Here is a 10,773-nt window from a genome sequence, read left to right on the forward strand (position 1 = left end):
ACTTGTTTCCCAGAGGGAAATGTCCCTGCTGGGGCACGGGCAGGGAGGGCAGGCTGTGCCATCCCTGCAGGCAGCGCTCGGGCACCGCAGAGCTCCCAGCGGGGACATCCAGGGCTGCTCCCTCGGGTTCTGTCCCAGCTGCCGCAGCCACCCCCGGGGCTCAGAGCGCCCCAAACCCCGCCCGGAGCGCACTGAGAGCGGCCGCGGGGCTGGGAGGGAGCGCGGGCTCCGACCGGAGCCACGGCATGGAAAAATAAACAGCTCTGCGCTTCTCCGGCAGGCAGGGACATCCTTAAAAGGAACTTCCTAAATCCCTCGGCAAACAGCAGGGCAGCGGCCGCGCCCGCCAGGGGGAGGAATATCCGCAGCTCGGGGCGCCCCTTGGGGCAGAGCCCGCAGGTGTGGCAGGGTGGGCACGGCTGCCACATCCTGCAGCGTGAGGTGGCACAGCTGTGACTGAAGGAGAGAGCTCCATCTCCATGGGCACTGCTGGCAGCTGTGGCCTGGCTCAAGGAGAGAGCTCCATCTCCATGGGCACTGCTGGCTAAAGGAGAGGATTCCCTCTGCACGGGCACTGCTGTAACCTGGCTCAAGGAGAGAGCTCCCTCTGCATGGGCACTGCTGGCAGCTGTGACTAAAGGAGAGAGCTCCCTCTCCAGGGGCACAACTGTTATGTGACTAAAGGAGGGGGTGTCCTCTGCACGGGCACAGCTGTGACTAAAGGAGAGAGCTCCCTCTGCATGGGCATTGCTGTGACCTGGCTGAAGGAGAGAGCTCCCTGTCCTCGGGCACTGCTGTGACTAAAGGAGAGGGTTCCCTCTCCCCGAGGACAGCTGTGACCCAGCTAAAGGAGAGAGCTCCCTCTCCACGGGCACAGCTGGCAGCCCCTCGCCCGCTGAGTGTGCCATGGCCAGGAAGCACTCACACAGCCTGTCCAGACAGGTCTATTTACAGGAGAGCCACACACACGGGGCAGGGAGGTGTCCCCAGCCAGCACGGCCAGCTGCTGGCATGGGCTGTGTCCCCCCGGGCCTGGCTGGGTGCTGTGCCCAGCCACCACCACGCCACCCCTGGCACCAGGCGAGGGCAGGGGCGCTTTGCAGGTGCTGTTTCCAACTTCGGGGGCAGCCACGGGTCCCTGGCTGCAGGGACAGTCCGGAGAGGTGAGGGTTGGCATCATGCCTGGGGCAGTGGCCCGTGCCAGCCCGGTGTCCATCCTGCCCTTAGTCGTTCTCGCTCTGCAAGGGACAGAGAGGGGAGCGGGGTGAGGAGCCAGGGCTGGGCTGGGGGCACAGCCCCTCTCCAGGGCCGCCCTGCCCAGGCCCAGCCCTGCCACCTCACCTCCATTTTGCTGTATATCCAGCTGAGGAGCTTTGTCACACGCGTGTACACCCCGGGCTTGTTCTTCTGGCCACATCCTGTCCCCCAGCTCGTCACCCCGGCCACGTACCAGCGGCCATCGTCCTCGCACACCAGGGGCCCTCCGCTGTCGCCCTGGCTCACAGGGGCAGAGCAGTGAGGAGGGGAGGCAGGAGATGGGCCCCCAAACAGGACAGCTGTGCCCAGGTGTGCCCCCGGCTCACCTGGCAGGCGTCCTTGCCTCCCTGCAGGTACCCGGCGCACATCATGCGGGGGGTCAGGTAGCCCTCGTACACCTTGTCGCTGTTGCAGATCTTGTAGTCGATCAGCTTCACCTCGGCCTCCCGCAGCTTCGGGGAGGTGTTATCTGCAAGGCAGGAAGAGCTGTGGGCCAGGGGGGGCCTCGCCATCCCCCGGCCCCTCACCAGCGAGGGAGGAAGCGGCCGCTTCTCGCTGGGCTGGTTTCTGCAAAGCCTCGCAGCCGGCAGGGCTGGCCCGGGAGTTATCCCGGTGGGAAAGCGCTCCGGGGCAATCCCGGGAGTTGTTATCCCTGTGGTCCCTGCGGGAAAGCCCTCCGGGGCCCCGGCAGGGCTGCGCTCGGGGCAGGGGCTGCCTGCGGGAGCCGCCGTCCCCCCTCACCTTCGTTCTCCCGGGTCTTGCCGAAGCCGGTGATGAAGCAGGACCGGCCGGTCTGGAATCGCTGGCCGTGCATGGGCAGGCAGGCGGGGCGCACCTGGGCTGCAGGAGCGGGATGGAGCGAGGGATGAGTCACCGGCACAGAAATCAGCACGGCCCGGCAGCCGGGGAGGAGCGTGGGGCGCAGGAGAGGCTCCCCCCGTGCCCATCCCACCCACCGGCCCCTGTGGGGCTGGGGGCACAGCTGAGCCCACGGCTGTGGGTGCCGGAACCTTCCTGGGCACGGGACAGGCGAGGTGGCCGCAGCAGAGCTGGATGTGGCACTGGGTGCCATGGTTTAGTTGAGGAGTTAGGACATGGGTTGGACTCAATGCTCTTTAAGGTCTCTTCTAACCTGGTCATTCTGTGAGTTCTGTGGATGCCCCAGCTGGCAGCAGCCCCACACACCCCGTGGTTCCCAGGGCACACCTCTCAGTCCTGCCCACCTCCCTGTCCCCCAAACACCAGCCAGCCAAGGCCAGGTGAGCCAGGTGACCTCACCTGAGAGCGTCAGTGGCCTGGAGAGCTTCATGAGGGCGATGTCGTAGTCGTCGTGGTCGTCGCTGTAGTTGGAGTTGATGATGACCTGGGACACGGGGATGCCCTCCATGGGCTGCTTCAGGTCTGAGACCCCCCCGTACACCTTCCAGTCATCCAGGATCTTCATGCTGTTCCTGGCAGGGCGAGAGGGGCAGGAGGGAGTCACTGTGACCGTGTTCCCTATTCACAGGGGTCTTAGGATGAGGGAAGAGACGAGGATCTGACTCTGTGTTTCAGAAAGCTTGATTTATTATTATATATTATGTTATGTTATGTTATGTTATGTTATGTTATGTTATATTATATTATGTTATGTTATATTGTATTATATTATATTATATTATATTGTAACGATACTAAAAGAATAGAAGAAAGGATCTCATCAGAAGGCTGGCTAAGAATAGAAAAAGAAGGAATGATAACAAAAGCTTGTGTCTTGGACAGAGAGTCCGAGCCAGCTGACTGTGATTGGCCATTAATTAGAAACAACCCCATGAGACCAATCCCAGATGCACCTGCTCCATTCCACAGCAGCAGATAATCAATGTTTACATTCTGTTCCTGAGGCCTCTTGGCTTCTCAGGAGGAAAACTCCTAAGGAGAGGATTTTCCATAGCAGATGTCTGTGACAGAGAGAGCCGGCCGTGGGGCTGGGCTGGGCTGGATGCCCGGGCTGGGCTGGCAGCAGCACTCACATGAAGAAGCAGTGGGCAGCCGTGAGCACCCACTGGGCGTCGATGATGGTGCCGCCGCAGATGTGGATGGGCCCGTACTGCACGCTGACCTGCCAGGGCCATTTGTTCACAGAGGTCTCCTTCCCACCGATGATCCGGCCAGAAATCCTCTGCCCGCAGGCTGCGGGGACAGCAGGGCTGGGAGAAAGGCTCGAGGGGAACGGGAGCATGGAGGGGGACACACACAGAGCATCCCCACCACCCACAGGAGCCACGCTTATTGCAGGGAATGCAATGTTGGTGCTTTTCTAGAACCCAGAAGATGTCCCATTTGCCCACCCCTGTGCTGAGAAGGGAATAAAGGGCTCCCAAGCCTGTGCAAAGGGCACCCACCCTCGGCTGTGTCCTAGCCAGCTCCTTACTTGTGCATCGCAGGGAGACGTACTTTCCTGTGAGACACTGGGAGCTGCGGGAGAGAGGAGGGACAGCCACCCTCAGCCTCAGTCCTGTCCCTGTGGCACCAGGGCAGGCCTGAGGGGGACCCTGGTACCTGTTGAGGCTCTGCTGGATGGTCTCTCGCTCATCAGTCACCGTGAGGCTCTTGCCAGGGACACGCAGGGGGATGAACTCGGTCTGGGAGGCGCTGGGAGGGGAGAGGACAGACAGTGAGGGTCCCCCCATGGGTCACTCACTGTGCCCAGAGGGGGAAACAGCACAGCAGACCCTGCACCCAGTCAGGGCAGGGCTTTGGCAGCACCCATCAGAGCAGAACAACCCCATCCTCCAGGAATTACTTCTGGAATCCCAGCTGCCGGCAGGTTTTCCTGGAGAGGGACTCGTCCCAGTCGCTGCTGCACACCGGCAGCCACTGGCTCTCGGTGCTGGAGTACACGTGGAGCAAGGACTCCTCGGAGGAGAAGCGCACTGTGGGATGGGGCAGGAGGGTCAGGGGTGCTCCTGGGGCTCTCCCCATTGCCCCCATCCCATCTCCCGTGCCTCACCACAGCCCAGCTCGTCGCTCCTCTGGGAGCAGTCGACGACGCCGTCGCAGCGCACAGGGCTGTCCTTGCAGCTCTCCGCTGGCTCCTTGTACAGGATGCCCGTCTGTGACCTCCAGAACATGACTGGAAGCGGGAGAACACCACGCTGAGGCCAGGGCTGCCCATGGGTGGTGTGCTGTGTCCCATCTGGGTGGGCATCTGGAGCGTTCCCCATCGCTGGGTGTGAGCGTGAGGCGTGTGTGAGCAAGAGTGAGGAGCTGCTGGGGGAGGACTGGGCACCCTGAGCACCCCCTGTGCTGCCCAGCTGCTCTCAGCCCCTCTCCCTTCACCCAAAGGAAGTGCATTCAGCCTGTGAGTGCTCCACGCCCGGGGCTGGAGAGTGGCAGCAGGATTGAAGGGATTCCCTGGGGTCTCTGCCTATTCTGCCTACGGACCCTGATTTGTGTTACAGAGAGCAGCTCTGGGTGCTGCTGGGTTGAGCTGCCCACCAGAAGGAAAGCCCACTGCAGCCCCAACCCCTGAAACTGGCACCAGCCCAGCAGCAATCTCCTTTTCTCCATCCCCAGCTCCTGCCTCTCCAGCAGATGTCAGGAACGCTCAGGGAACGGCAGGAGCTCATCCCTGTCTCTGAGCCAGGGGTTTCCCTCTGGGAGTTCCCAGTGTGGGTATCCCCAGACTCTGCTGACCCCCAGCTCCCCTGAGCCCCCCGGGCAGGGCCCCCACCCCACTCACACAGCAGGATGAGGGCGATGAGCAGCACGATGAGCACCGAGACGCAGAAGATGAGCGCGAGCCGCCGCTGGCTCATGCAGGGAGCTCTGAACATGGAGGATCCTGGCAGCAGGGCAGAGGCAGGGTCAGGGTCAAGAGCCAACTCTGGGCTGTGGGAGAGCAGTGCCATGCACAGCCCAGCCTGCCCTGTGGTCACTGTGCTCTCCCTTGTCCCCCACACCTCTCACACCCCAGCTGCGACCTCCCTGCCTCCCTCCATCCCTCCCCAGCCTGGCAGGCACCAGGCCATGGCTCAGCCCTGTCCCCATGCTCACGGGAGCTGTCACAGGCCGAGCAGGGGCTCGGGGCCGGGCCGGACTCGGGGCTGTAGGGTTTGAAGCTGATGCCCAGGACGTTCTCTCGAGGCGGCGGAGGTCGGGCGCCGAAGATGCTGCTGGCCGTGGAGACATGGAGCAGGCTGGGAGGGACACTGCTGGGCGAGGCAGTGGTCTGTGGGCACAGGGGACTGTCACCAGCAGTGACTGCTGCCCACCGGAGCCCCCCACCCTGCCAGCTGTGAGCTCAGAGACAGCTGAGCCCCCTGGCACCACAATGAGCCATCAGAGTCACCCCCCAGTGCCTCTCTCTGTACCAGAACCTGAGCCACATCCCACCCAGGATGGCCAAAACCCTCCTTGGCACTGGGTTTGTCCCCTTCAGGCAGCCGAGCTCCCCAAAGGCATCTCTGGGAGCCGAGCAATCATCCGGGTATTTGGCACGGTGACAGTCACGCCGTGGCCCAGTTCCACGGAGCCAGTGCCCCAATTTATGCATCTATCCCTAATTAGCCATTTGAAAAATACAGTGCAATTTCCAGCTGTCGTTTAGTAACACTTAATAATCGGTGTTTTCCAAGCCCTGAAACGTCCTGCGCCCTGGAATGCTGCTCTGCAGTTGTGTCACTCCTGATCCGTGAATTCACAAAAGAAAATGTGTCAGTTTCCTTTCCTCAAAATGCACTCTCCCAAATGCTCCCTTGGTGACAGAAGCCAGGGCCTCTCATTTCCCTCCAGAGATGAACAAATCCCTAAATAAATGCTGCTTCCTCTGCATTTTGTGGGATGGATGGGGCTTGGAGCACCCTGGTCCAGTGGGAGGTGTCCCTGCCCATGGAAGGGGGCTGGAACTGGGTGAGCCTTCAGTCCCTTTCCATCCAAACCATTCTAGGGAATGAGAGCTGGGGAGCCCAAAGAGAGCCACCACCCTTCAGGGACCACTCACCACCCAGAGATGGGCTCTACGACATTTCTCTGAGAGCCTGTCTCTGGTTTTTGGCCCTGCACTGCTCTGAGCACAGCTCTGGAGCGGGCAGGGCAGGGACACAGGCACAGGGGGACACTGCTGGGAGCCCCCTTGGCCTTTCCGTCTGGCTTTTCTCCCTGCTGGTGTTCCTGAGGGAGCCAGGAGCCCTGCTGAGCAGCTCGAGAGGCTGCTGGTGCTGTGTGAGCCTGGCTGTGCCCTCCCTGGTGATGCTGCTGTCACTTCCTGGGCTTTACCTGTGAGTCACAGCCCGGCGTGGCCACGTGTCCTGTATGGGTCTGAGCCCAGCCATGCACTGGGGACACCTGTGCTGTACACTGGGGACACCTGTGTTGCACACCAGGGACACCTGTGCTGTACACCGGGGACACCCGTGCTGTACACCAGGGACACACCTGTACTGCACACTGGGGACACCTGTGCTGTACACCGGGGACACCTGTGCTGTACAGTGGGGACACCTGTGCTGTACACTGGGGTCACCTGTGCCACACATCAGGGACAAACCTGTGCTATACACTGGGAACACCTGTGCCCTGCACACCGGGGACACCTGTGCTGTACACTGGGGACACCTGTGTTGCACACCAGGGACACCTGTGCTGTACACCTGGGACACCTGTGCTGTACACCAGGGACACACCTGTACTGCACACTGGGGACACACCTGTACTGCACACTGGGGACACCTGTGCTGTACAGTGGGGACACCTGTACTGCACACCAGGGACACCTGTGCTGTACACCGGGGACACCTGTGCTGTACACCAGGGACACACCTGTACTGCACACCGGGGACACCTGTGCTGTACAGTGGGGACACCTGTGCTGTACACCGGGGACAGACCTGTGCTGTACACTGGGGACACCTGTGCTGTACACCAGGGACACCTGTGCTGTACACTGGGGTCACCTGTGCCACACATCAGGGACAAACCTGTGCTATACACTGGGAACACCTGTGCCCTGCACACCGGGGACACCTGTGCTGTACACTGGGGACACACCTGTGTTGTACACCAGGGACACCTGTGCCACACACCTGGGACACCTGTGCTGTACACCAGGGACACACCTGCTCTGCACACCTTCCCTGCACAGAGGACACACACCTGTCCTGCAAATGGGTGCACACCAGTGCCCTGCACACCTGCCCTGCACACTGGGCACACACCTGCCCTGCTTGGACCGTGTCTGCTGAGCCCATCCTTGCAGAGCCGGCGGCCACAGCACCCTGGCTTGGGGCCACCCTCCCTGGCCAGCAGCGTGTGCAGGGCCACCCCTGGCACAACCCTCCTCCCACCCCGGGCCCTTGGCACAGGCACTGCTGGTGTCCCCTGGCCATGGGGAGCCTCCTCCCCACCCTTGTGGAGTTCCCCGGGCTCCTGTGCACGGGGAGGAGCGAGAGAGGCACTTTCTGTTTCACTGCACCAGCCCCACTGCCAGCCCTTCCCCAGCAGCCTGGATCTGCTCCAGGTTTGCCCACACCCCCATTTCCCTGCACTGCTGCAGCCTTGCCCTCTCCCAGGGGTGCCAGGGAGCCCAGGAGAGCCCCTCAGTTTCCTCCTCAAGGCTGGAGGGTGCCCTGCAGTGCCCGAATGAGCCTGAGCAGTCACAGCACTGAGGGGATCTCAGTTCTCATGCACCCACTTGTGGGGCATCCCTGGGTACCCTCAGTGCCCGCTGTGGGTGACAGCCAGAGCTGTGGCAGGTCCTGGGCAGAGCAATGTGGGGATGCCAGCAACCATTCCTGGGAAAAGGATCTCTCCTGCCTGCGTTGAAATGAGGTTTTTGTAAATACCCTCTTCCCCTGGCATTTGTGTGCTGTCCCCCCGTCTGATGTGTCACATCTCACCCTGCAGCAGCTGTGACCCTTTGCTCTAGCAGCACTACAATCCTCCGAGGGACAAACCACACACAGAAAGCACAGCCCAGCGTGCCCAGGGAGCCAGCAGTGCTGGATGCCACAGCACTCCCACCTGCAGTGTGCAAACACATCAAATTAACACCGAAACGTGCCACAGGTCACGCTGCTCCGAGCGCTCCTCAGCAGGAAGCACATGCCCTTGCTTACACGCAGGTGAATTCCCAGCTGCTTCTTTCCTTAAAAACTTTAAGTCTAAATAATTCTGTGGGCTGCCAGGAAGGGTGACAGAGCCCTTACCACGGTGAGCAGTGTGGGGCCACTGCAGCAGAGCAAACAGAGGTGGTTTTGCAGAGATGTTGCTGCTGCTGGGGAGAGTGCGTGACCCCGGTGAGCGAGCGAGCGAGCGAGCGCCGGCTCCTGCCCACAAAACCTTTAAACCTTTACTCATCCCTCGCTGGCTTTTGAGTAAAAGTCAGAGGCAGAGCCCAGCCCGGATCACAGGCGCCGCTGCGGTTTCAGCCCTTTCCCCCACGGCTCTGCAGGTGCTGCAGCAGCCTCAGCAGTGATCCGTGCCCAGGGTGATCCATCCATGGGGTGATCCGTGCCCAGGGCATGGGGACACTGGCAGCCCCTGCCTGGCACAGAGGGCTGGCATCCACAGGACAGCCAGGAGGGACACTGGGGACACTGGGGACACTCAGGGGCTCCTGGCCAGCTTTGCTCACCTTGCACACTGCCTGTCTGCAGCACGAGCCCTCTGCTAAACCTGTCAGGAGTGCAAACAGCACCTCACACCCCATCCCAGAGCAGAGCTGGGCATGGCCCCCAAACCAAGGGCAGCAGCTCTGCCCATCCCCTCTGCACCCTGAGCTGTGCCCTGACCTGCAGCTCCACGCCCTGCCATGGATAGAAGGACCCAAACCCAGGGCAGCCAGGACAATGAGCAGGGGAAAGGTGATCCAGGCACGGCTGGAGGCTCCAGGGAAAGCAGCCAGCAGGCAGCCGCGGTTTCGGAGTGGGAGGGAAAGCGGAAGGCAGGGAACACCTGGGTGCTGTAAGCAGACCTGGGCCCAGCTACATCCTGGGGGAGCAGCAGGACACAGAGCCCCCAAAAACCCCGAGCATCAAGGGGGGAGAGAGAGAAAGAGGCAGCCCGGCTTCAATGAGCTGCCTCAGATCCTCCTCCCCAGCTGAGCCCACCCTCAGCACAGCTCCTGTGCCCAGTGTGGGAGCTCCTGGAGCATCCATTGTCTGCTCAGAGCAGCCCAGCCAGCACAAAACAGAGACATTGTCCTCACTAGGACAGAGGTGTCCCCGGCCTAGAGAGCCCCCATCCCTCTGGGTGACAGCGTCCTGCTCAAGTGCCACTGCTGAGCGGGGCCTGCCCGGGAGGGGACAGAGCCCAGCACCAGAACAAGGACAGAGGGCACTGCCGAGGCCCTGCCACACACAGCACAGTGAAATCCCAGAGCCAGGCACTGTCACTCTGAGAGTGCAGGTGAGTGACTGTTTATTGAGCCAGTGACAACTCATGCTGTGCCACTGTGGGCACCCTTTGGGCACAGACCCGAGATGTTCCAGGGGCAGAGTAACCACTGCTCACCTCACTCCACGGAGGGACAAACAGAGGACTGGAAAGACAGAGAGACACTGCTGCCACTGCAGAGCCAAGGGTGGCACTCCTGATGGCCCATTTAACCCAGGTGACAATGCCAAGGTGCCCCAGTGGGGCTGTCCAGTATTGGGCAATGGTCTCTGCGTGTGGCCATGCCAGTTCCTGCCCCACCATCACCAAGGTGCAGCGATGCCACCCAGAGCTGGGACCACTCTGTATCTCCCCAGAGCCAGCCAACACCCAGCACAAACCCGCTGTGCCCCTCCTGGCAGCCCCCCAGGCCCAGGGGCAGGAAGGGGACGCTGTCAGAGCCGGCTCTCCTCCCCTGGAGCCCCACACGTCCCGGATGTCGCTGGCACCCGGCGCTGCTCGGCACGGTAATTACTCGCTGCCTCGCCCGGTGCCCGGCCGGGATGGATGTTTTCCCCATGACAGGATGCTCAGCAGAGCCCCACATCCCGGGCTCAGCAGGTCCCAGCCAGCCCAGCCCAAAAGGGAAAACTGCCTGGAGAGCAGGCGAGGGGAGCTGTGCCCACCAGCGCGGCGCTGCTGGAAACCGAGCCAGAGGGCTCAGCAACGTGCCAAGGGGCACCAGATCCTTCTGACAGCGCCCTCAGCTCACAGCTCGGTGTGGCAAAGCACCCAGAGGAGCCTCGGCACCTCTGCCATCACCAGGGATGCTGTGGCTCCCTCCCTCCAATGGGTGCCGGAGGCTGCGGCTCCCCAGGCAGCTTCTGCGGCTCCTTCTCCCTCCGGCTGCCGTGGGGAACACCCGGAGAGCAGGAGCGGAGCAGAGAGCAGGAGCGGAGAGCAGAGAGCAGGAGCGGAGAGAGGAGAGCAGGAGCAGAGCGCAGGAGCAGAGCAGAGCGCAGGAGCAGAGCAGAGAGCAGGAGCGGAGAGCAGGAGCGGAGAGAGGAGAGCAGGAGCAGGGCCGGTCCCACCATACCGCGAGCGGAGCGGGTCCGCGGCGCCCGCAGCTGCCGCACTTACCGGGGAGGTTTTGCCGTCCAT

General features: G+C 62.1%; 1 protein-coding gene across 1 annotated transcript; it reads right to left on the reverse strand.

The window, feature by feature from the left end:
- Positions 1-1,223: 1,223 nt before the first annotated feature.
- Positions 1,224-10,773, reverse strand: TMPRSS13 (transmembrane serine protease 13). The gene is made up of 13 exons (XM_054291401.1): positions 10,753-10,773; positions 5,296-5,470; positions 4,982-5,083; positions 4,250-4,372; positions 4,043-4,172; positions 3,799-3,891; positions 3,671-3,714; positions 3,270-3,429; positions 2,536-2,708; positions 1,999-2,097; positions 1,584-1,726; positions 1,342-1,494; positions 1,224-1,238 (listed from the first exon to the last, which is right to left on the reverse strand). Exons 1-13 carry the CDS (start codon positions 10,771-10,773, stop codon positions 1,224-1,226), a joined length of 1,431 nt encoding a protein of 476 aa, XP_054147376.1.

Source organism: Melozone crissalis, unplaced genomic scaffold (assembly GCF_028551555.1).
Source record: "Melozone crissalis strain CALT ecotype California unplaced genomic scaffold, PUWL_Pcris_2 ptg000092l_1, whole genome shotgun sequence".
NCBI classification, from domain to species: Eukaryota; Metazoa; Chordata; class Aves; order Passeriformes; family Passerellidae; genus Melozone; species Melozone crissalis.